This window comes from Petromyzon marinus, chromosome 6 (assembly GCF_048934315.1).
Source record: "Petromyzon marinus isolate PM22_M1 ecotype Great Lakes invasive population chromosome 6, UKy_Petmar_22M1.pri1.0, whole genome shotgun sequence".
In the NCBI taxonomy this organism is placed as follows: domain Eukaryota; kingdom Metazoa; phylum Chordata; class Hyperoartia; order Petromyzontiformes; family Petromyzontidae; genus Petromyzon; species Petromyzon marinus.
In genome coordinates this window covers 18,214,127-18,240,465 of record NC_133672.1, presented here as the reverse complement: position 1 = coordinate 18,240,465, position 26,339 = coordinate 18,214,127, and the positions used below count along the sequence as shown (strand labels likewise).

Sequence of the window (26,339 nt, the reverse complement as noted above, 5' to 3'; positions counted from 1 at the left end):
AGAACCAAAGAGTATGGATTCCTGCAGTTACGAAAGCTTCAAATCAAGTTTGTACCCAACTGTGATTTCACCAGAGCGGGGTTCTTTCTAAATAATTTATCGAGTGCCAACTTCAGTTAAGAAAAAAAAGTCACCAAATTAGTTTTTTTTTACCCACAAAATTAATTCAAGATAGCAGAATCAATGTTTTAATCATCGTTAGCGTTGGAGACTTGAGTGGCAAGGCAAGTTACACGAGACAGCCTCAACGGTGACCGTGAGCTAATTGATAGACGGTGCCATCATTATCACGTGTCTGTTTTGCCAATTTCTGCAGCATGTGCTTACGTGCGACGTGCGTGGCTGGGTGCAGTGCCATTGAAATTGGATCAGGGGCTAAAGATAGGCCCCCCACTATTGCACCCATCCCCTCCCCGACACTTCCCACCAACACAGAACCCAGTCTGCACAGCACACATGATTTACGATAGACGCCCTCGTTCTACAGCAGAACCTGTCCCCGATCGAACAAGGACAGTTGCTCTTTTTTTGTCCACACGAGCTCCAGAGTTATACGGAAAGCATTTCCACCGACTCGGGACCACTTGATTTTTAGTTTGTCGTTTAAAAGTGAGTTCGCAAAGTAAAAAAGAAACCACGCATGTTTTTCTTCTGATAAAATAAGTTGCGTCACCCGAGGCTGAAGTTCATCACAGGAGGGGGTTTCTTGTTGTGTATTTATTGAGAGCAAAAAAATCAGCACAGGCTAATAAGGTACGTGGTATATTTTAGAGTGTATATATTTAACATCACTTAATATTATGGTAAAATGACTGTAATGTGTCCATGCATGTTATGTGTGTGTACCCAACCATCAACATATTCTCTCTGGACCAATTAACAGCCCACATCCAGTAAAGTTGTGGCGCACGGTGTAAATATCGTTCTCTGTCGATGTCCACAAATTCCACGTTATTGCAACTCAGAAATGCGTGCGTAATCTCGCATTCACTTTTACATTTCTGCACGGTAAAGCATCTTTCCATTGTTCACAGCAGCTCGCACTTAATTTCTGTTCGGTAACCTACTTGTGCGATGGTGTAACTGCAATTTGATATCGATTTTCACGTATTCGACATTAATGTTCACACATTTACCTACACTTAAGTTCCAAGCGAGTCAGATATGCGACCGTGTAATGCCCTGACTGCGGGCGTTCTCCGAAGGCACGAGTGGGGACTCATTCGTTTGAGTGGGGACTCATTTCTATTTGCTACTCAATCTTATCCATTCCAAAGATGATGATGATGGAGAAGACTGCCCTGATAAGCTTTCCTTAGGTCCCAATAGTTGGGGGCCGCTGTGAATGTCCATCCAAACCTTTAGTCAAAGTGAGATTAACTATACCTGTACGTTACAAAGTGGAACACTTGCTCCAAATTACATGTTGTAATCCCCCACATTCTGACCAATAAATGCACCGCTGTTTGGCTTGTCACGGGTAAGGTTTTGAAGTCAAGTATTGTCCCTCCGTGGTGACGTTATTTCCCTCGGCTGATATACCGGAGGGCGTGGGTTCGACCCTGACTGACGCCTGCTGCTGCTGTGTATTTGGAGTTTGCGTGTCTCTCTCTCTCCCCGTGGTCGCGTGGATTTTTCTCGGGGTCCTCCGGTCCCCCCCCCCCCCCCCCACATTTAGAAACAACACGCGTTTCGACTATTTGGTTGCTATTAATTTCCACATGATTAGACACTTCGTTGAACTATCATCTGTGGCCAGGTCGCAACTCAAAAAGGGATACACAGCTCAGTGTGCCTTACCTGGTAAAATAAATGTAAAAAAATTCTATTAGGGAACTGAGGCCAGATTTTCCAATCATGGTCCTCAGTTCGTGTTTTTTTTTTGCAGAAAATAATACAAGAGTTAGATTCACCCCACGAGTGGGTGAAGAATGTCGGGCATTATAAGTGAATTCTCTGAGTGAATGACCAGAACACAAAGCGATGCCTGGACTGTTGTTATTGACATTGTGAGATTTTTGAATGCAAGATCTGAACATGTAAAATGACTAATAAAATATACAATACAGCCAATCAGTAAGGTTTGTCACGTAAACAAAAGTGACAATTAGTTACTAGTTTAGTACACCGATATGTTCGATAGTAAACCCACAACATTTGCAATTCGAGTACGACATTTCGGGCATTCTAGCTGTCGCCTGATGAGGCTGGTTGTAATTACCGGTATGCTGAACTTGTAATTAATTGGCATGTTTTGTTTACGTAACAAACCTTACTAACTCGCTGTGTCGGGTGGCGACGGGTTTAACGACACATTTATATTTACGCACTCTAATCCAGAAAAAAACCCCTCTATTATGGATATTATTGGTCACGAAAGCCTACATATTAAACAAAATATGCAATGTTATACATCATATATCCTTTTAGATATGTGCATCTCATCTTAAAAGAGAGGTTCTGTGAAATCGACTGAAAGGGTCATGCAATGTGAGGCTTCTACATCCACATGTTAACAAATTGCTTTATGTCTTTAGTTTGGCTTTCTCCCGCACCTCCGATTAACCCAGTTGACTATGCATGGTGCGAAAGAAGTTCAACATACATTGATGTTAACACATTGTTCTTTTAATATATGAGCGCACTTATCGACAATAGACGATGTTTACGTTGAGGAAGCAAAAGTGGGATAAATGTTACCGCATACATTGCATACTCTTGTTGTCATGCGTTAGGGAAAGTGAATTTAAAGATCGTATTCAGGCGAGGTGGATTTCAGTCAGCAGTGGTGTGAACCCATTGGGGGCCCTCAAAAGTTAGTCTTTGGGCTCCCCCCTTTAAATATATAAATTTCTAGTGAGATGATGACAGAAGAGCTATAGACAAGAGATCGCGATGGAGCAAGATCGGAGAAATGTAGGCAAACATATTAATGTAGTGAGATAAGCGATTATGTTAATTAGCAGGTTTTTTTAGGATTCAAATTCCAGTTGATTTTTAATGTACCTATATTTTTTCATGAATCTGGGGACCCTTGGCCTACTTGGGGCCCAACGATTTTACTTAGTTTGCTTGTGCCTAGCGCCACTCACTTATTGTGTGTCTGTTAAAACCAGAAAATGTGGGATTTGTAGATGTTGGTTCATGTGAACACATAATTTTACGTAAAACGGGGGCTTAACGCTTTGGAACCTCTGTAAGAAATCAGCCAATGGGGAACAGAGTAGGTTGTCATTTGCATATTTAAACAAACACTAAAGTATATTTAACACAATCTTTGCAAATGTTGCAAATATTAAATTATTAACATTAGCAACCAATAACATGTATGATGTTAATAAGCTAACAGTGATTATGTACTTACAGTTATATACAAATAAAGTGAATTTGTTTAAAAAGTGAAAAAGTACAACAGGACCAGTAAGGTGTTAAGAATGTGTTTATGAATACCGCCAGCTCACGTATGTCTCTGCACAGGGCAGACGATCTCATTCAATATTTCCCGCAACATCGCTGGGCTGGCTTAAGGCACTACCACTAGAGTACAAGGTACGCCAAGCCATTGCACACCAGCACCACCACCGAACACACCACGCACTACAGTATTATGAGGATAAAATAAGGCGAGATGGATGCTGCGTTTGAACATAATTCCGGAACAGCGTTTCAGAGATCGTTCCGGCTGATATTAAGCACCGTCTACGAAGTACTTTTTTTTCAAGCTTTCAGCTCCTACCTGTAAGAGCCGGGAAGTAACTTAGGCGTGCTCTTTACGTCAAAAAGCAAGCGGTTAAAACTATTATTCAAACAATTACAGTACTGGCCACATTCAAACGTATGTCAAAGCTTTTTAAGATATTGGTCGCATGTCAGGATGTAGGCCAGGCCATTGTCCTTTTGAGAGACTGGTTTCCTCAAACATCTGTAATTACCCCAGCTGCTCAGGATCGCCAGTGGAGATCGCGGGTTCAACAACAACAATGTCCACGATGCATTCTTTCCCTTGTAAAGGTGCCACCTTTGAGGTACACAAAAAAAACTCGAGGCATATCATGGAACTAAGAATATCTCACAATACCAGAAGAGGGGTGAACTACATGCACATGCATTGTCTTGAGTGGTGTCTTATTATGCGACTCACAATTGTTATTTTTTATATATATACCGAGAAAACTTTCAAGTTTCCCAGGACAGATACCCAAAAACGAAAATACAGGAAAGGAGTATGATACTAGAAAAATCTGGACAGGTGGCAACCCCTATGACCTTGAACTTTACTCACACTCAGGTGTGTCGATATACGGCCATGTGGGCGGATGCGCTCGCCCATTCTAACTCATTGAGTTGTGCGGGGGGGTGGACCGGCGGTAATGACTGGTTGGTAAGTTAATCCACGGGGCCCTGAAGTGATAGGAACTCTGACAATTCTCCTCAAACTGACAACACTGCTCTTGGCAGAAAGTTGAATTTTACACCAGCAGAACTTTCCTCTCCTATGAAGAATAACTCAATGTTTAGTTGTGCCGCGATGCTTGCTGAGGCTTGATGTTGGTCGACGATAAGAACAATGCACGATAATAAAACGTGAAACTTCGCACACAAAGACGTGGCAGCGACACGCCTACAATAATAACAACAATAATGTCATTTGTAACCCTGCACAATACCACGGTTGGCTGGGTACGGTGCGAAATAAGTTCACCAAAGAGGACGTACATTGCACAAGCATAGATGATGGTGACTGTGAGGCGTGAAGCCAAGGCAACAGAGGCGATGCCTTAAATGATCCCTTAAAACGTACGTGTGGATAACACACACCTTGTCAACCCATACGGTTTACACCGTATTCTTTTACGGGGAAATGTCATTTTCAGGTCCATACGGCGTACATCCGTTTCATTACGGGCAAAAACGTGTTTTGTCTATTTGTGTGTGTTTCTCCCTTGTGATGGGACTTTGTTGGATGAGCGATGAGATTTATAAGGGGTACGGGGGTGACCAATAAGGTCTGAATTGGTCTATAATAAGATAGGCACTGATAAGGGGTTGACAGGTATGGTCAACAATAACTATTTGAAAGACGTGCTCTGAAAAAGAAAGTTGTTTGCAACGTCACGTTACTATATTAAGATTAACGGATGGACGAGGTCAGCCCGTGTCACTTAAAAGAAGAATATTCCGCGAAGGAGAGAGAGGGAGAGCGAATGCGTGAACGGAGTTTGAACGAGGTCAGCGAAGCGCGCCGCTGCGCGAGTTGAGACGGGTCGAGGGCTTGCGGCACCGTGGCACCACCCCTAGAGGCCACTTCAAAGTTGAGCGCCTAACGCGTGACGCCTGGCGATGGACAGCTCGCTCTCGGGTGGTATTTACCCTGCCCCCAAACAGCAACGGGGAGCAAGCAGAGCAAAGGCGGCTCCGCCGTTCGGAGAACGAAAAGGCAGACACGCTCTCTGGTTCTTTCGGTAAAGTCACGTAGGTATAAAATAAAATGAATCACGGCGTTTCGGGCGCAACACAAGCGTCCATCATGTTTCGATTTAAAGCTTTCGTGACTGCAATGATTCATCTTCTTTGGTTCTTTCGGTAAAGTCACGTAGAATGAGAATAAAATAATAAATTGATAAAATAAAATAACACAATAATATTCTCACGACGTTTCGGCCACAACACAAGCGGCCTTCATCAGGTGAAGGGAGCGAGACTGTCTGGTAGGACAGCGCTGGAGTGAGAGAGCCACGTTCAGATCACGGCTTTTAAGCTGTGTGAGAGGAACAAAGAGCCTTAGAGTCGCGGCATCTCTTCAGAAAGGTGAGAGACTCGATTAGTTGAGCCTTCTTATCCCGAAGTCTGTTGAATAATCTTAAGGATGTGTGGAATCCCTCCCCGTAGAGGCGGTTAAATTTCGATTTAAAGCTTTCGTGACTGCAATGATTCATCTTCTTTGGTTCTTTCGGTAAAGTCACGTAGAATGAGAATAAAATAATAAATTGATCAAATAAAATAACACAATAATATTCTCACGACGTTTCGGCCACAACACAAGCGGCCTTCATCAGGTGAAGGGAGCGAGACTGTCTGGTAGGACAGCGCTGGAGTGAGAGAGCCACGTTCAGATCACGGCTTTTAAGCTGTGTGAGAGGAACAAAGAGCCTTAGAGTCGCGGCATCTCTTCAGAAAGGTGAGAGACTCGATTAGTTGAGCCTTCTTATCCCGAAGTCTGTTGAATGATCTTAAGGATGTGTGGAATCCCTCCCCGTAGAGGCGGTTAAATTTCGATTTAAAGCTTTCGTGACTGCAATGATTCATCTTCTTTGGTTCTTTCGGTAAAGTCACGTAGAATGAGAATAAAATAATACATTGATAAAATAAAATAACACAATAATATTCTCACGACGTTTCGGCCACAACACAAGCGGCCTTCATCAGGTGAAGGGAGCGAGACTGTCTGGTAGGACAGCGCTGGAGTGAGAGAGCCACGTTCAGATCACGGCTTTTAAGCTGTGTGAGAGGAACAAAGAGCCTTAGAGTCGCGGCATCTCTTCAGAAAGGTGAGAGACTCGATTAGTTGAGCCTTCTTATCCCGAAGTCTGTTGAATGATCTTAAGGATGTGTGGAATCCCTCCCCGTAGAGGCGGTTAAATTTCGATTTAAAGCTTTCGTGACTGCAATGATTCATCTTCTTTGGTTCTTTCGGTAAAGTCACGTAGAATGAGAATAAAATAATACATTGATAAAATAAAATAACACAATAATATTCTCACGACGTTTCGGCCACAACACAAGCGGCCTTCATCAGGTGAAGGGAGCGAGACTGTCTGGTAGGACAGCGCTGGAGTGAGAGAGCCACGTTCAGATCACGGCTTTTAAGCTGTGTGAGAGGAACAAAGAGCCTTAGAGTCGCGGCATCTCTTCAGAAAGGTGAGAGACTCGATTAGTTGAGCCTTCTTATCCCGAAGTCTGTTGAATGATCTTAAGGATGTGTGGAATCCCTCCCCGTAGAGGCGGTTAAATTTCGATTTAAAGCTTTCGTGACTGCAATGATTCATCTTCTTTGGTTCTTTCGGTAAAGTCACGTAGAATGAGAATAAAATAATACATTGATAAAATAAAATAACACAATAATATTCTCACGACGTTTCGGCCACAACACAAGCGGCCTTCATCAGGTGAAGGGAGCGAGACTGTCTGGTAGGACAGCGCTGGAGTGAGAGAGTCACGTTCAGATCACGGCTTTTAAGCTGTGTGAGAGGAACAAAGAGCCTTAGAGTCGCGGCATCTCTTCAGAAAGGTGAGAGACTCGATTAGTTGAGCCTTCTTATCCCGAAGTCTGTTGAATGATCTTAAGGATGTGTGGAATCCCTCCCCGTAGAGGCGGTTAAATTTCGATTTAAAGCTTTCGTGACTGCAATGATTCATCTTCTTTGGTTCTTTCGGTAAAGTCACGTAGAATGAGAATAAAATAATAAATTGATAAAATAAAATAACACAATAATATTCTCACGACGTTTCGGCCACAACACAAGCGGCCTTCATCAGGTGAAGGGAGCGAGACTGTCTGGTAGGACAGCGCTGGAGTGAGAGAGCCACGTTCAGATCACGGCTTTTAAGCTGTGTGAGAGGAACAAAGAGCCTTAGAGTCGCGGCATCTCTTCAGAAAGGTGAGAGACTCGATTAGTTGAGCCTTCTTATCCCGAAGTCTGTTGAATGATCTTAAGGATGTGTGGAATCCCTCCCCGTAGAGGCGGTTAAATTTCGATTTAAAGCTTTCGTGACTGCAATGATTCATCTTCTTTGGTTCTTTCGGTAAAGTCACGTAGAATGAGAATAAAATAATAAATTGATAAAATAAAATAACACAATAATATTCTCACGACGTTTCGGCCACAACACAAGCGGCCTTCATCAGGTGAAGGGAGCGAGACTGTCTGGTAGGACAGCGCTGGAGTGAGAGAGCCACGTTCAGATCACGGCTTTTAAGCTGTGTGAGAGGAACAAAGAGCCTTAGAGTCGCGGCATCTCTTCAGAAAGGTGAGAGACTCGATTAGTTGAGCCTTCTTATCCCGAAGTCTGTTGAATGATCTTAAGGATGTGTGGAATCCCTCCCCGTAGAGGCGGTTAAATTTCGATTTAAAGCTTTCGTGACTGCAATGATTCATCTTCTTTGGTTCTTTCGGTAAAGTCACGTAGAATGAGAATAAAATAATAAATTGATAAAATAAAATAACACAATAATATTCTCACGACGTTTCGGCCACAACACAAGCGGCCTTCATCAGGTGAAGGGAGCGAGACTGTCTGGTAGGACAGCGCTGGAGTGAGAGAGCCACGTTCAGATCACGGCTTTTAAGCTGTGTGAGAGGAACAAAGAGCCTTAGAGTCGCGGCATCTCTTCAGAAAGGTGAGAGACTCGATTAGTTGAGCCTTCTTATCCCGAAGTCTGTTGAATGATCTTAAGGATGTGTGGAATCCCTCCCCGTAGAGGCGGTTAAATTTCGATTTAAAGCTTTCGTGACTGCAATGATTCATCTTCTTTGGTTCTTTCGGTAAAGTCACGTAGAATGAGAATAAAATAATACATTGATAAAATAAAATAACACAATAATATTCTCACGACGTTTCGGCCACAACACAAGCGGCCTTCATCAGGTGAAGGGAGCGAGACTGTCTGGTAGGACAGCGCTGGAGTGAGAGAGCCACGTTCAGATCACGGCTTTTAAGCTGTGTGAGAGGAACAAAGAGCCTTAGAGTCGCGGCATCTCTTCAGAAAGGTGAGAGACTCGATTAGTTGAGCCTTCTTATCCCGAAGTCTGTTGAATGATCTTAAGGATGTGTGGAATCCCTCCCCGTAGAGGCGGTTAAATTTCGATTTAAAGCTTTCGTGACTGCAATGATTCATCTTCTTTGGTTCTTTCGGTAAAGTCACGTAGAATGAGAATAAAATAATAAATTGATAAAATAAAATAACACAATAATATTCTCACGACGTTTCGGCCACAACACAAGCGGCCTTCATCAGGTGAAGGGAGCGAGACTGTCTGGTAGGACAGCGCTGGAGTGAGAGAGCCATGTTCAGATCATGGCTTTTAAGCTGTGTGAGAGGAACAAAGAGCCTTAGAGTCGCGGCATCTCTTCAGAAAGGTGAGAGACTCGATTAGTTGAGCCTTCTTATCCCGAAGTCTGTTGAATGATCTTAAGGATGTGTGGAATCCCTCCCCGTAGAGGCGGTTAAATTTCGATTTAAAGCTTTCGTGACTGCAATGATTCATCTTCTTTGGTTCTTTCGGCAAAGTCACGTAGAATGAGAATAAAATAATAAATTGATAAAATAAAATAACACAATAATATTCTCACGACGTTTCGGCCACAACACAAGCGGCCTTCATCAGGTGAAGGGAGCGAGACTGTCTGGTAGGACAGCGCTGGAGTGAGAGAGCCACGTTCAGATCACGGCTTTTAAGCTGTGTGAGAGGAACAAAGAGCCTTAGAGTCGCGGCATCTCTTCAGAAAGGTGAGAGACTCGATTAGTTGAGCCTTCTTATCCCGAAGTCTGTTGAATGATCTTAAGGATGTGTGGAATCCCTCCCCGTAGAGGCGGTTAAATTTCGATTTAAAGCTTTCGTGACTGCAATGATTCATCTTCTTTGGTTCTTTCGGTAAAGTCACGTAGAATGAGAATAAAATAATAAATTGATAAAATAAAATAACACAATAATATTCTCACGACGTTTCGGCCACAACACAAGCGGCCTTCATCAGGTGAAGGGAGCGAGACTGTCTGGTAGGACAGCGCTGGAGTGAGAGAGCCACGTTCAGATCACGGCTTTTAAGCTGTGTGAGAGGAACAAAGAGCCTTAGAGTCGCGGCATCTCTTCAGAAAGGTGAGAGACTCGATTAGTTGAGCCTTCTTATCCCGAAGTCTGTTGAATGATCTTAAGGATGTGTGGAATCCCTCCCCGTAGAGGCGGTTAAATTTCGATTTAAAGCTTTCGTGACTGCAATGATTCATCTTCTTTGGTTCTTTCGGTAAAGTCACGTAGAATGAGAATAAAATAATACATTGATAAAATAAAATAACACAATAATATTCTCACGACGTTTCGGCCACAACACAAGCGGCCTTCATCAGGTGAAGGGAGCGAGACTGTCTGGTAGGACAGCGCTGGAGTGAGAGAGCCACGTTCAGATCACGGCTTTTAAGCTGTGTGAGAGGAACAAAGAGCCTTAGAGTCGCGGCATCTCTTCAGAAAGGTGAGAGACTCGATTAGTTGAGCCTTCTTATCCCGAAGTCTGTTGAATGATCTTAAGGATGTGTGGAATCCCTCCCCGTAGAGGCGGTTAAATTTCGATTTAAAGCTTTCGTGACTGCAATGATTCATCTTCTTTGGTTCTTTCGGTAAAGTCACGTAGAATGAGAATAAAATAATAAATTGATAAAATAAAATAACACAATAATATTCTCACGACGTTTCACGAAAGCTTTAAATCGAAATTTAACCGCCTCTACGGGGAGGGATTCCACACATCCTTAAGATCATTCAACAGACTTCGGGATAAGAAGGCTCAACTAATCGAGTCTCTCACCTTTCTGAAGAGATGCCGCGACTCTAAGGCTCTTTGTTCCTCTCACACAGCTTAAAAGCCGTGATCTGAACGTGGCTCTCTCACTCCAGCGCTGTCCTACCAGACAGTCTCGCTCCCTTCACCTGATGAAGGCCGCTTGTGTTGTGGCCGAAACGTCGTGAGAATATTATTGTGTTATTTTATTTTATCAATGTATTATTTTATTCTCATTCTACGTGACTTTACCGAAAGAACCAAAGAAGATGAATCATTGCAGTCACGAAAGCTTTAAATCGAAATTTAACCGCCTCTACGGGGAGGGATTCCACACATCCTTAAGATCATTCAACAGACTTCGGGATAAGAAGGCTCAACTAATCGAGTCTCTCACCTTTCTGAAGAGATGCCGCGACTCTAAGGCTCTTTGTTCCTCTCACACAGCTTAAAAGCCGTGATCTGAACGTGGCTCTCTCACTCCAGCGCTGTCCTACCAGACAGTCTCGCTCCCTTCACCTGATGAAGGCCGCTTGTGTTGTGGCCGAAACGTCGTGAGAATATTATTGTGTTATTTTATTTTATCAATTTATTATTTTATTCTCATTCTACGTGACTTTACCGAAAGAACCAAAGAAGACGTCCATCATGTGTTGCGCCCGAAACGTCGTGGTTTTTTTTCATTTCTACCTACGTGACTTTACCGAAAGAACCAAAGAGTATGGATTCCTGCAGTCACGAAAGCTTCAAATCAAGATTTAAAAGGCAGACAGTTGAGTGTCCGTACACTGATGGGACTCTTATTCGCGGTTTATTTAAAACAACTTCGTCTACGCCAGCGAAATCCAAAACGGCGGCGTTCCCTCTTTAAAGGGACGAGGTTTGTGAATCCTCCTAAAATGTATTTTGCATTCCTGTATTATATTAGAATTTCCTCAATTCGTATTGCCTTATAAACTAAATATCTGCGACATGTGATATATCATCTAGCCATATATGACAATATATCAAAACATATTTTTTACTTTTTTCTTAAATTAGAAACATTTAAAATAGCACATACCGTGTGTGTATATATAGAGGTGCTGTAAAGTGATATGTACTTCACTGTAACCATATATTTAATTATAAATTATACATCGCTTTCGGTATTAATCATGCTTATGGTACATTATTATACACAGCCCTTGCACAATACAAAAGGAACAATATGACACATAAGAAACGTATGTCCTATTTTTGAAGCTTTATTTATATACTGTATATATATTTTAAAACCGAACACGGTTGCACGTTCTCAATGACCGTTTTCCCAAGGGCACTCGGCGTTTTTCTGTGTTCAAGGTGAGTGCCTGATGGCCCAATGCTATGGATGTGATCCCATTCGCACCAAACAACAACCACAAAAGGAAAATGGTGTGGGGAGGGGTAAGGGTGGTGTGACCTTTGGGTCGCATTATGTGTTGTGGGGGTTAGCTGGGGCTGACACTCCAAGTTGAACGACGTGGGGGGTTGGTTGCAGGTGAAGGGGGGGGGGTTACAACACGGGAGAGGAAGTGGGGAACACATTTTAAAATCGATTTTTTTGTATCGAATGAAAACATTTTTTTTATCGAATAGATTTACTCTCCAAGTACTCAGATTGTAAATGTTGTCGATTTACTCTCCAACACACCGGTGTGCTGTACTAGTGTGGTGACATTGATGAATCACTGTAGCGCGTGCCACTGGGAGATTGGTAGACAATAGAATGAGGGGTAACAGCAGCCCGTTGTACCAGTTGCACCTGTGGGCAAGGCACGGAGTCCTCTGGGGGATCCAGAGGGGTGCGGGGGGAGGGACCGAGGGCGGAGCCTGGCCACGCTGTTCAGGCAAAAAGGCGAGCTCCGACTCACAGTCGGGGCTGTTACGATCTGGAGTGGAACTCGTCGTTCCGTCGTCGTTGTGTTGGCTGTCCCGACCCAGTGTGTGGTTATCCCCTAAGGCTGTGAAGGCCGGAATAAAAGAGTGAGAGTACCTCTTACTAATGTCTGTGAATTAGCACACTACACTAGTAACGAATTGGCATGTTCTGTTTACGTGACAAACCTTACTAATGGAATGTTGGGTGATGGCGGGTTTAACGACGCATTTATATTCATGTGATCTAACCCCCCCCCAAAAAAACCTGTATTATGGAAGTACTATTATTATCTCCGCGTGATGAACAATTTTCCTCGTGAATACTTCTTACATTGCTCGTATTGTATAAAGCAATTCAACGCCCCGTGCAATCGGCAGAGTATTGGCAGGAATTGATCCGTGTTTACTCCCCAGCGGGGTTGCTGAGATCTTCGGATCGCCTGTTTCTAAGGACTCCGGTGAGGTCAAGGCTCTGGTCCTGGGCTCATCGGGCTGTTGTCAGTGCAGCTCTCAGACTTTGGAACAACGCTTTGTGCCTTTGGTAATAAGACAATCGGAGTCGTTAGGGCTCCTTAAGTCTATTGAAAACTCGCCTCTTTAAACTGGTCTTTATCCCCACTCGTTCTGGCCGTTTACCCTGCAGGTGCTGTTTATTTTCTGCTTTCCATACACTGTGGCGCATTGGGATCTACGGGTGAAATGCACCTTCTAAATGTAAATCATTATTATTGAGCAATAATATTAAACAAATAGTCCAGTTTACATTTTTTTGCGATTTGCTTGCCTCTCCTTTACATTGCACTCCTGTTAATTGTGCTTTTGTATTGTAACTTTCTGACCCGCCTGTACTGGACATCTATGAAAAAGAGCGTTATATCTCATCGGATTCCTCCGGTATAAATACATATTCTGATAATCGGTGGAGCTATCCAAGCTTGAGCATGGCCGAGTCACATAGATAGAGACCTCACTCGACATTCGACATCTGCGAACACGGTTGATCTTTAAGGTGGGAGCATACAATTTAAAATGCAGTGAAGATTTGTCCTGGGATTAATTAGGAGATCATGCAAGAGAAGGGTAACCACTACAATGCATGTGTAGTGAGTTCAGGCATTATCTAGAGGATCTCCTGGGAATTATGACTCATTACACATGCATTTAATTAAGAACCAAGATCGGGAAGCAAATTCACGTGAGGTTACATCACTTGTTAATACTGGATTATGCTGGTTTTAATCTCCGGTGAAACGTCGTAGGAAAGTGTGAAATTTTGCTGGCTTTTAAACTAACCACATTGCTGAAACACAAACTCAACTGGCACATTTGTCCAGGTGATAATTTTGTTTGTTTGTATGTGGTGGAGCGTTTTAGCCCTAATTGACATCATACCGACATGATCAATCCCAAAATAACTAATTCCACGCATTCGGACATGACATAATCACAGCATGACTTGCTATACATCCCACGACGTAACAAACGCTAGCCATTGTTACAACTATCCTAACCCTCTCGCTAACACCTTCATGTACTTTGCTCCGCATGCCATGGCACAGTTTACAAATTAAATCACCACAGAATGCTCAATCAATTCATGGCTTCGTGCACACAAGGTGGTAACGCTTGGTCACGCTTTAGCGTGTTCGCCGCTTTTTGCAGAAGTTCACGGTTCCGATCCAGTAGGCTGCCCTGGTTATTACTGCGGATGTATTAACCGTAAAATACCTCTCGTCTGTTTCATTGGACATTAACTATCTTGTGACGTCATTCAAAAGGAGTAGGCCATTGCGTGCAGGTATCGTGGTGCAAAATTAGCTAATTACCTGCAAATTACTCAAATGGGATCAAACGCAGCAACATCGCCTACTCCTGCGAAACATAGCGTCTTCACGACAGCCTCGCATTTGTAAGAAAAAAAATCAGCGAACACCAAATGCAATGCCCCCGTGAAGCTCACTGCACTGGTAATCGTACTACCACATTCCCATCGTAACGAGTGTCAATTACTGTGTCTAACGCAAACTAAATGCGCTTGAGATGTGGGGTTACGGAAGAATGGAATGAGTGAGCTGGCGTGTTAAGATGTGTCGAGAGAGAATTGTGCAAGCAATGATTACTGAGAAGAACGGTGGCATATGCTGGACATATCCTAAGACGGTCACAGCTGGAGAGGTGATGAGGATGATTGTGCAGAACAATTGTAAGGGGAGTGGGTAAAGAAGAGTAAGGAAACGTAGCAGCTGGTAGGATATTGTGAGCAGTTGAACTTTCAATGAGAGACTGAACATCGTGAAAGATGGATAGCATCTGTCATGGACATCAACCCTCAGTTATGTGGATGACACTGGATATATTGTGAGAATTGACACACCACAAGTGCGGTTTCAACTGCGCAAGAGTGGAAGATAAAATTAGTCCTAATGCCCGTTGCAAGTGTGATCATGTCTAGAATTACTGTAGACAAATGCAACCATATTTCAAGACATTGTACAGAACAGTGGGCGTATTTTGTGAATACGCCCACTGTTCTGCAGAATAAAAAAAAAGTTTCCAAAATATACGTCCAACTCTGAGCATTATCCGTTTGAATATCATGCAACATACAGTTTGAATGTTGCATCCGCGGGGAATCTGCGCTCCCTATTGTCCAAAGATAAAAGAGGCCACTTGCTACATTTTTAAAAATTAATTTCCGTGAAAATATGTTGTGCGGCCATTCCAGGACAAACAGGGCCACTTTGCTCATCAAGAGTTCCGAATAGATGCCATGGCTCATGGCAGGATGGAAACTGTGCACCGTGAATACAATGATGGGGAAAATACTTTCTTTAAAACATTACACCAATTGTCAAATCAATGTGAATCAAAACAGCCCAATGTAAAAGCAACTCGTCAACTTGAATCCTTGTAATGCATGTGTTTTTTATCCTGGTGCAATTTCTCGTTCATATCCAGGAGGAATTGCAGCTACCAAGGCGCGCGGTGTCATGCGGTACGGGTTCTGTGCCTGTAAATAGCAGGATGGAGTGCGATGTTGCTATCGTTTTTCATGGTGAGTTTTGTTTTTCATCCGTGCGTGCGTGACCTCGATTGTCGACTTTGGTCAGGGCAGCATCATGTATACACGTGTAAAAAATAAAGTGTTGATTTCTGTTAATCCATGCCGCTTACCATTCATACGGAATGTGTATCTATAATACAGGGTGTTTAAAAAAGATGGACCCAATTTCAAAGCAGTATATTTCACGATGGCAACATGTTACAATTGCACAAAAAGTTACAAACGGTTTAATGAGTTAATAAAGAATTAAAGCTTTCGTGACTGCATAACTTACTCATTGTTTTTTTTCGGTAAAGTCACGTATGTAGGAATACCATAAAATTACATTAAATAAATCAATCACGACGTTTCGACCGCAACACAGGCGATCTTCATATGTTGCATGATATTCATCAGATGAAGATCGCTTGTGTTGCGGTCGAAACGTCGTGATTGATTTATTTTAATATAATTTTATGGTATTTCTACATACGTGACTTTACCGAAAAAACCAATGAGTAATTTATGCAGTCACGAAAGCTTTAATTCTTTATTAACACACTTATACGGGGAAGTCACCTTTACAATTATGTCCTAAACTAATTGCGCCCCCTTACATTTTCCTGCCCCTCCCCCCTCTTCTGCTGCTGCCGTGCCCCTTGCTTTCTTCGGGCCCTCCCCCCACCTCTACTGCTTATTTTAAGCCTCTGTCTGTTCATCCCTCCGGCCCCTTTTTCTTGCTTCTCTGTCCGTCTTTCCTCACCTTGCCTCTTGGTGTCCCTGTATATGTATTTCTGCTATCTTCTACCTCGTATTTGTTCACTCTGTCTATGCTGGTATGTTCAACCCAGAGGATGAACACGAAATTTAGCACTCTTCTGAAATTCGTGGTCTGCCAGGCAAGTGTCTAACTGTGTCGTTGGCCTGACTGGTTTTGCATCAGGTAAATTTTTTCTTAGGTTTGTTGAATTCTCGTCTCTCATCTTCTTGTTGTATTTACCTCCGTGCTGTTTAACGCTCTCTATGTGTTGCGTTGATGTCACCCTATGTGCTATTTGTTTTTTTACACCTGATGAAGATCGCTTGTGTTGCGGCCGAAATGTCGTGATTTATTTATTTTAATATAATTTTATGGTATTTCTACATACGTGACTTTACCGAAAAAAACAATGAGTGGTTTAATGAGTTATCAAGTTATACTAACCATTTCATAAATGCTCTATGTGCCCTCCACCTGCTGTACGGACAACATCGACACGACAGTTTAATTCGTCCCAAACGCCTCTCAAAGTGTCTTCTTCCACTAAAGTCACCGCTGCCGTGATTCTGTTTTTGAGGTCATCCAGAATAGTCGCTAATTGTGGCACAAAAACAGGGTCTTTGACGTATCCCCATAAGAAAAAGTCACGGGGTGTGATGATGTCTGGGGATCTTGGGGGCCAAGAGTGTAGCGCCAAGTCTTAGGGTCCCGTGCGACCTATCCAACGTTGAGGCAGTGTTGTCTTGCAAATGACTGAGGCTAGGGGCTGTTTGTGCGCTGGGAGAGGCATCTCGCGGTAATCTTTTGAAACTCTATGCCCCGCCCTCTCTATTCCCCGCCCTCTCTATGTCCATCCTTTCAAGTGGTAAGAGTTTCATTCATGGGCGGTTCGTGGTTGCAGAGATATAGCGATTTTAAATCGGGTCCATGTAATTAAAACACCGTCAGTTTTATGGCAACACATCAACAATTCTTTCCTCCCATTACTCTATTTGTCCAGGCATTTTTTTTAAATAAGTCCACTTTCCTATATACAATCATTTACACAGTGCACAATACCATAGTCATACGTTTACTTACATATTTAAATTATTTACATTTAACAAGATGCCAAGTGTCCATATTTGTACATTAACTGTTAACAAAAAGAATTGTCAAAACATTTAAATAGTGGGTGACCGTGTATTCTAATTGTTAATATTTTAACTTTTAAAAAGTCATAGATTTAGTGACGTCTGGTTGAGATATGGGATGTAGGACCGGAGCGACTGCTTTTTGTGTTTAGTTTTTTGTCCTTCCCCCGCAACTCCCATTAGCGCGGTTGGCTACGTACGGTGCGAAAGAAGTTCAACATATATTCGTGCATAACTGCTGGCAAACCCTTCTCTACACCCTGTACTATGTCCTTTTGCACGTCGGTATCTCAGACCAGACTCCCATGCCCACCGTGCTGTGGGTGCTGGACATTTTGAAGGCCAAGGCTCCGGAGCTATTGGTGGAGATAAGTCACATCCCGTGCACCGTGCTGCACCTCACGGCCAGCCACGATGAGTAAGGAAATCCGCCGTGCCATTCTCCCACCGTGCCCTTCTCCCACCGTGGCCTTCCCCCACCGTGCCCTTCCCCCACCGTGCCCTTCCCCCACCTTGCCCGGCTTCTCATTGTCTCACATTTGGCGTGAATGTTTTTATTTTAAGATATATTTTTTTATTATTGATCTATGATTTTCTTGAGGTAATTTGCCACCTTGAAACAATGTTGCTTTCACGCACAGTATTTAGATGACAGTTTTTATTGTGTTACCTCGCACACCGATTATGAGTTTTTGGTCTTCGCTGCGTGGCGCGCGTGGTTAAAATCCCTAATCGTAAGATCGTAAATACATTTAAGGTTACCCTGGTGTTTGTGCGTGTGTACACAGGCGATCGGTCGACACTTTACGTGGTCTGAAGGTGCACCTAACTTGGCACAACAGCTGTGGTGACTACACTGCCACTTAGTGGCAATTGGCGGTTGTTATTGTTGTTGTCGTCGTTGTTGTATCACACTGTAATGTTTGTCAAATGTTAAAGCACGACCTGGCACAAGCGTCATCAGACTAAGCGGGCTCTCACGTGAACTTCGTTCTCGACTCCGTGCTTGTAGCCTGGTGAGAGGTGCGGAGGCCATGGGCCTGAGAAAGGACAGGCACTGCGATTTCCAGAAATTACGAAAAAATTGGTTTCCCAAGAAGGCGGCAAACTTTGTGCACGCCTACAATTCTCCCAACACGGACCCCCTCACCTCGCAGGTGCGTTGAAGTCTTCATGTTAAGCAATAGAACACACACGTGCAACACCGTTGACGGTAACTAGTGAGTGCTGAAAATGCAAAATGGACATGGTGGAGATAAAGGGCACTTATTGGCATCTAGCTCATCAGATGATTCTGCTGATGAAGCCTAGAATGGTGAAACCAGCCCAGAGTTTGCTAGCTGCTGGTTAACATTATTTTTGGAAATATCAACAGGCTGACACATTCGCATTATACGTGTAGATACATTATACTGTACCGTACAATGTTCTGACTGTACAGATTACAAATAAGTATGGGGCCCAGTAAATCTGTCATCCAGAGAGAGACGCAGACACACACTGGGACATAGGAGAGGGACAGACACACATATAATCCATATGTAGCAGTACTACCGTGCAATGTAAACCAGTTATTTCCCCCTCCCCAGACCAAGAAAATGTATGGGGGGGGGAGGCAGGGGGAGAGCCACGTTGCTTTATTATAGCTTCTGACACCATTGCACATGTCTGCATAGCGCACGAACAACCGCCATCAACCCACTGAACTGCGGGCGCGTGCCGCCACTCGTGACGACCACGAGTGCCCGCTGTGCCGCTGCGTGCGTGTGTGCGCGTGTTTGCGTGCCACAGGAGCGTCAGGCCATCATCTGCCACACGCTGGACAACGTGCGAGCCCGCTCAGGGGAACGCGTGGGCAACGTGAACTTCCTGGAGGGACAGGCCATCTGTGCGTCCCGGGTGGCTCTTTCCAGGAACACACCCGCGCGAAATGTGGCAGCGCGCACGCTCGCTCGGCCCCCTTGGGCAGGCGACAGTTTCTGTGTCTTTGCTAATTTGCCGAGTGGGTTTGAATTCAAGAAGTCGAATTGGGCTGCCGTCGTCACGCTCTCTCGCATCGTTCGGTGCTCACGGTCGTCGACCTCCGCGTGTGATTTTGTGCAGTTCCAGAGTTGCTGGCCAAGGGAGTGGTGGCTCAAATTTTCCCTCTCCACGAGTCTCGGGCCCTGGCACATTTCGCTAAGACATGGATGTACGGCTTCTTGGAAAAGCAGCCGCTAGGTCAGCAAGTAACAACTCCGTCAACACTCCCCACAACTACACTGCCACACTGCGGTCGGCACCCATGCACAAGCTATTCAAATTAAATCGCATTAATATCTCTGACCTCGATCTTGTCTGCATGTCTCTCCCACATCACACTCATCTGTATATTTGTCTACATTTCTCATATCTTACCACATCAATATTGCCCATATCTCTTTTGTCATCTCACAAGGAGTTTATAAATTAAAAGGGGAAGGGGGTAGTGCAGTACTCATGTCTACTTTGGACCGCAATGTGTAAGCACCACCACGAATGTAGAGCGTGGTCCAGATGTCTGGTGACCCCAATTAGTTGACCCCGAACATTTTTTTTCCTTTGCAGATTAATTTCTATCTTGATTTGAAGCTTTCGTGACTGCAATAATCAAGACTCTTTGGTTATTTCGGTAAAGTCACATAGGTAGAAAATAAAATAAATCACGACGTTTCTTTTTTTTTAAACAGTCTGCCTCAGCAGCAGACCATGCTTTCCCACCTAATGATGGACGCTTGTGTTGCGCCCGAAACGTCATGATTTATTTTATTTTATACCTACGTGACTTTACAGATTTATTTCTGTTTAAAATAAACCTTACTTCCTTTTTTAAGTTTTGGAGAATGGTATTTAGGGTCACAAGACATCTGGATCACTCTGTTCAATACACCAGTGCCTCAAACATCTATTGCCACGATATGGGATTTTGAAATACAACAATTTGACGTCCATATATGATGTAAAATTTTAAGTTGGAAACTCGAGCACCCATGGCGCACAAGAAGATAATCATCAGGATGGGCGAGTGACTTAGTTACCCAGGGCCCCTCAGGCTTAGCCTCGTGAATTCCCTGAGTCAGCAGGGAATTCACGATCCAGGCAGCTACCCATGATTGAACCAGTTTATCAGTTATAATGAGTTGACAACCTCAGCCTTTTCTCCTGGACCAAAAAGAAAATGTCAAGTAATTATTTACTTACTTACTTCAATGCAATTTGCTAATATGCGAGGGCTAAAATGCTTTCGTACAAATATTGACAAACCATTTCTTACACCGTATGAAGCAGCGCTATTGAGTGTTGGTAGGAAATATGTATTGATCTCTAACTTTGTCGCCTTCTGAGATCTTGCTCTCTGCCTTTGTGGTGTTTTAAAAGGGTTTTACCATTCGCATAAGTGGAATATCATCAGTGATAAAAAAATATATATATGTAAAATAATGGAATATTCCTCATAAAACATGTATATTCCATGCTCTCTGTTTTGAAAAGTGATGGCCCACTTCCTCAGACTCAAAGTCACATTATAGACATCTGAAAAAGTGCACGCATGTTGGTTACTGTGTGGTCTGTGCTTGTGGTAATTATATCTGAACTGCTCCTGGGCCTCCCCTAGGTTGACTCAGCCTTGAATGAGTACCTGGTGGGGTGTGTAAACCTAAACATCAGGGAGTACAAAGGCTGTCGGGCGCGGTGCTGACCACCCACCTACTTGGCAGTCGCTAACAGCACTTGCCCCAACAAGTCTGTTGAAAGCTATATGGGGGATCTTGTCTATTTTTTGTGTAATAGACCAGATTTGCGAATACTTTGGGGTGAAAGTGGCCGTGTACTTCGCTTGGCTGGGCTTCTACACGTCGGCCATGTTCTACCCTGCATTCTTTGGGCTCCTGCTCTGGCTCTGCACAACCTCCGACCAGGTGATTTGTGAATAGAATCTGTGCTTAATGTGAATGCGAACATACTCTGTGTACAAACAGAGCTCTGATCTGTGCCCCTACATGAAAGTGCTAATTATGGATAACACATCACAGTCATGCCCTGCTACCGGCAGACGAGCGCCCACTGGCAAATTGTTGCCGAGTTAGCTTGTGCTGCACAGGGACAGCTGCGACTGGAGGTGTCCTTCCAATATTTGATATTCGATGTTATTTGAGGCAGTTTGGGTTTCTGAGGCATTTTAAGCACCATATAAATGCAGGTGTTATAAATTTTATATAATTTAGTCATCGGCGTATTGGCGTTCCAGACCGCATGAATAAATTAGAAGGGCAAAAGGTAAGCCACATCTGGTGGTACCGACAAGTGAAATATTTGGTGTTTGAGCTCATGGACTAAAAGTGCAGCTAAAAGGTAAATTCGCAGCCCTCCCATTGCCACTGATGGCGGAAGGTCCTCCGCTAGTGGAAACTCTAGAGAGCCTCTCTAGAGGATACTTTGGCCTACTCTTCTACGTTGGGTCATTCATCTTGGAAGAGGTGGGAGTAGCCACACTTTACCCCACCACAGGCGACCTGCCGCCGATCGACTGTCGTGCACCCACTTACCGTATCCTGCTGAGTGGACATAGGCGGGAGGATCTAAGAACCTTGCACCACTGTTTCAAGTGACGTGCCGGGAGGTCGAATCAAACCGTCGTTTTCTGGATTGCAACTCCAATGTGCTCACACCCCATGGCGGCAACGTCCTCGTCATGGCAGATGGGAAACCGGGTGTGGGACTCCGCTTGCGTGTGCCGCAGACGAGCCAGGACATCAGCTGCGTGGCGTTCTCGCTGTTCAATGTGGTGTGGGCGACGCTGTTCCTGGAGGGCTGGAAGAGACACAGTGCCGAGCTCTCTCACAGGTGAACTCACGCAGGGGGGCAACTGCGGGGTGGGGGGGGCAGTGTTATGTGGCGATGCATAAGGGCTCCAGTCGGCCACAAGGGGGCCCCGAATCAACAGATTGAGTACAAACACGTTAAGAAAAGTTATTTTAAAAAAAGGTTCATAAAAAAATACCTGTGGTTTACCATGCACCAAGCCCAACTAACGCGTCTGGCTATCATATCAACAGAGCAGCATAAAGTTACGCGATCCACCCCCTTTGAGAGAATCTTAGACCGATGGGGACGGCATGACGCATAACTTAATTGTGAATATTGTACCTTTCAGTATTTTTTTAAAATTAATATTGTCACTGTGAGACTGTCTTCCTCTAAACCCCATTCACGGTGCAACTAAAATAACATATATAGAGAGTGTTATAGCCTACATACTATTGTATACGGGTTAAAAATATCCGTATCTTGCATACTCCCGTTGAAAAAGGTAGTTTGAGCGCCCCTGAACTCACGCTCCACTCCTCCACTTTATGTGGGGTCAGCGAAGCGATGCGCCATCCTCTGGAATATATAAATTGAGATCTCTTCTGCGAGAACCTCCGCTTCATCGTTATTACACCTGCTGTAAATATGACTGCCTTACCAGCGTGTAATGATGCAGAAATGTGTCGATTAACGTTGTTTCTTTTCGTTATGTATGTGTAGTGAAGCACTACTTATGTATGGGGATATTAAGGGGCTGTGTTATGGAGGGAGGTGACGCCACGGCAGGGAACTTCGGGGATGAGGCTCTCGACTTATGTTGCTGAATGTGAATGTTATCAGCACCACTGAGTGGACAGAGCCCCGTTCCTAAAGTTCGTGGGTGTGAGGTGCAGTGGGATCGGTGGACAGCTTCGGGAGCTGTCAGTTGGGGCAGTTAACGGGCAGCCATGAGGCTGACAGTTGGGGCAGTTAACGGGCAGCCATGAGGCTGTCAGTTGGGGCAGTTAGTGGGCAGCCGCGGGAGCTGTCAGTTGGGGCAGTTAACGGGCAGCCATGAGGCTGTCAGTTGGGGCGGTTAGTGGGCAGCCGCGGGAGCTGTCAGTTGGGGCAGTTAACGGGCAGCCACGAGAGCTGTCAGTTGGGGCAGTTAACGGGCAGCCATGAGGCTGTCAGTTGGGGCAGTTAACAGGCAGCCACGAGGCTGTCAGTTGAGGCAATGTAGGAAGTAGGAGAGTAAATATACAAAGGGGTGAAATAGCAGTTGGAGGGCAGTTAAGCCTGGAGAGGAAAGGGAGTGGCTAGGTTGTGAGAACTCCTTAGGAAGTTATAGGATAAATAACTATAGTAGTGTAAACAACAAGTTACCGATTATTTCAATTTCAATTCAACGCCTTTTGGCGTCCTCTGGACTAACACCGTTTGAGACGAGGCTCAAAAGAAAGCTGTCTCTGGTGTGGACCAATCAGTTTCAAAGACAATGCATATATTATGAGAGTATGTTTTTGTTTGCATTTTAACCACAAGTATTGTGGTTAATGCAGACATGATTCCTTGTAAAAGGTTTCAGTTTGGTGTTTTAACATCTTAACACCTGTTTTGTTGCCAGATAAAAGGGGAAAACACTTATTCTCATATTTTGGTACTGGAAAAGGAGGTGTCATGATTTTTGATAGCTTGTTTGACTCTCGCAGTTGAAGGTCCATAATAGTTAAAATCCACACAAATTCTCAACATTCTTCCACGCATTCATATTTTAGTAATGTGGGGCAGTGGCACAGTGGTTAGCATTGCATTGCACTGCAAACTCAGTGACCTGATTTGATTCCTGGCCACAGCTACCGTTAGTTGTATCCGAAACAGGCCAGGGCTTTCACATCGCCAACCTTCAAAGGTCACCATGGTGGGAGTATGGTCACAGAATTCCCATGGCCGATATGGAGTTCGTTCTTTTTTTAATCAAGATTGAATACTTCTTTCTTGTTTTTTTTGTGTTTAGTGTGTTATCCCCCCCCCACACACCTCCAATTAGCGCAGATGGCTACATATGGAGACAGAAACTCAACATACATACATGAGTTCATCCAGCAGCAGAATTGACAAATGGCATTAAAGTTGTGATGAGTAAAATTACTTCAATGGTACTTCGTTAACAAATCAAAGTCTTGTGATGAAGTGTGACGTGGCAGGGCGTCGTGTGAGTGGGAATGACGCCGGCTCCCTGTGGGATCCCTCTCACAGGTGGGGGACCCTCGACTCGCTGCCCGGACTGCTGGAGGAGCCTCGCCCTCAGTTTTGTGTAAGGCAACCTGCACAACAACAACATCATCGTCATCATCAGCATCATCAGCAGTTGGGTGGTGCCGTTCACGGATACGGAAAATTGCGGACGAAAGGAGTAGCCACACAAAATAAACACCTTCTGGTCTGCGACTAAATGTGGAAAGGTCGATGAATTTGTTGCGTAGTTCCTTTTTTTCATGGAAAATAATGGGCGATAGGAAGTCCTCCCTGTTGCGGAATATATGATCCATGCATACGTAATGATGACTTGATACACTTCTCTTGAGATGGCACTTTAATGAAGACACGTTCACTTGACATCAGGCAGAGATCCCACTGCAACAGCCCTGAGTCTCCCACGCATCTCCCTTATATATTAACACGAGGCCACGCCCCCCTTCTCGATCATTCTCGCTGACTCTGGACGCTCGCTCTACCAGCAGACTCTAGCGTCCTCTTCCGTCACCTGACCATGCTCAATTCTCAAACATTCCCGTAGCCACCAGTTCCTTCGCAGCCACAACTGAAACCCCTGTCATTACCTCCCGTGGCCACTAGTGCATTCGTACTGTAAGCTGACTTCCCTGTCATTACCTCCTGTGGCCACTAGTCCCCTCACACCGCATGCAGGCTCCATTGTCATTACACATGCACACGGAATGGAATGCGGTTAGCAGTCCACGCTATGAACTTGCCCACCCGAGTTGGAGTCTCACTCGTGGCCAACACCAGTGACAGTGATCTAAACCATTCCTGGGGTCTTTCCTAGGTCGACTCAGCCTAAAATCAGTACCTGGTGCAATGTGTAAACATTGTCACCAGGGAGACAACGGCAGCCGGGCATGGTGCTGGCCACCCACCTCTTAGCGTGCCGTACAAGCCTTCATAGGTGCTCTCTAACCGGACTTGTCCGAAAAAAGTATGTTATGGCTATATGGGGGATCTTTGTCTTTGTGATATGCTAACAGGGCAGGAGGCGCATAAGCCCCATCACAGGCCTCGAGGAGTTCTACTACCCTCCGTGGAGACGACGCATGTTCCGCTACCTCGTCAGCATCCCCTTGTGCCTCTTGTCGCTGTCGGCCGTCTTTCTGGCCATGTTTGCATGCTTTGAGTTACAGGTGAGTCATGTCCTATGGTGGATAAAAAATGACCTCCATGGAACCCTCCCTCTCAGCGAGGCCAGAATGAATAGTTAGGTCAAAGGGAGGATCCAACAATGTTTTAGAACCAGGAGCCTACAAAATGTTATTGTGTGGGAGCTCATGAAGGGAAGATTGGTTTCGATTTAAAGCTTTCGTGACTGCAATGATTCATCTTCTTTGGTTCTTTCGGTAAAGTCACGTAGAATGATGAAGGCCGGTTGTGTTGTGGCCGAAACGTCGTGAGAATATTATTGTGTTATTTTATTTTATCAATTTATTATTTTATTCTCATTCTACGTGACTTTACCGAAAGAACCAGAGAAGGTTGGTGTTTGTTTGGTGGTCTGCTGACTGGTACACAGAGCCACTTTTGGACCAAATGCTGCACTGGGGCTACTATAAATGTGTTGCAAAAACTGTTGACTTATGATATTACTCCGATCGAATTTCCTAGACTGTGACATGTGCTGTGCATGCATGGTCGTGGTCGCGACAGGAGTACGTGAAGGCCATTGACGGCGTGACGCCCCTGATGCAGTTCCTGCCGAAGCTGCTGCTGGCCCTGGTGGTTTCCCTCCTTGATGAGGTCTACAAGAGGATCGCGTTCTGGCTCAACCATCTCGGTACAGCGCAGTGCACCCCACGTGCCGTGGACAACAATTTATATTTGGTACATCAAGGTGATAAGCGCCTCT

At 44.4% G+C, this 26,339-nt stretch overlaps 1 protein-coding gene across 3 annotated transcripts in view; it reads left to right on the top strand.

Moving 5' to 3' along the window:
• The first annotated feature begins 322 nt into the window (after positions 1 to 322).
• Positions 323 to 26,339, top strand: part of LOC116939346 (anoctamin-8-like) — a 48,095-nt gene continuing 22,078 nt past the window's right edge. Inside the window, exons 1-12 of one of the 3 annotated variants that reach the window (XM_032947578.2) lie at positions 323 to 753; positions 3,483 to 3,549; positions 15,415 to 15,511; positions 17,687 to 17,810; positions 18,405 to 18,549; positions 19,184 to 19,280; positions 19,496 to 19,612; positions 21,203 to 21,330; positions 22,152 to 22,255; positions 24,458 to 24,515; positions 25,468 to 25,620; positions 26,141 to 26,267. In XM_032947578.2, the coding sequence (XP_032803469.2) occupies positions 15,481 to 15,511; positions 17,687 to 17,810; positions 18,405 to 18,549; positions 19,184 to 19,280; positions 19,496 to 19,612; positions 21,203 to 21,330; positions 22,152 to 22,255; positions 24,458 to 24,515; positions 25,468 to 25,620; positions 26,141 to 26,267 (1,084 nt within the window). In that variant the 5' untranslated portion in view covers positions 323 to 753; positions 3,483 to 3,549; positions 15,415 to 15,480. Of the gene's footprint in view, positions 754 to 3,477; positions 3,550 to 15,414; positions 15,512 to 17,686; positions 17,811 to 18,404; positions 18,550 to 19,183; positions 19,281 to 19,495; positions 19,613 to 21,202; positions 21,331 to 22,151; positions 22,256 to 24,457; positions 24,516 to 25,467; positions 25,621 to 26,140; positions 26,268 to 26,339 lie in introns of all 3 variants that reach the window. The other 2 variants (XM_032947577.2, XM_032947579.2) reach the window with 2 other exon arrangements.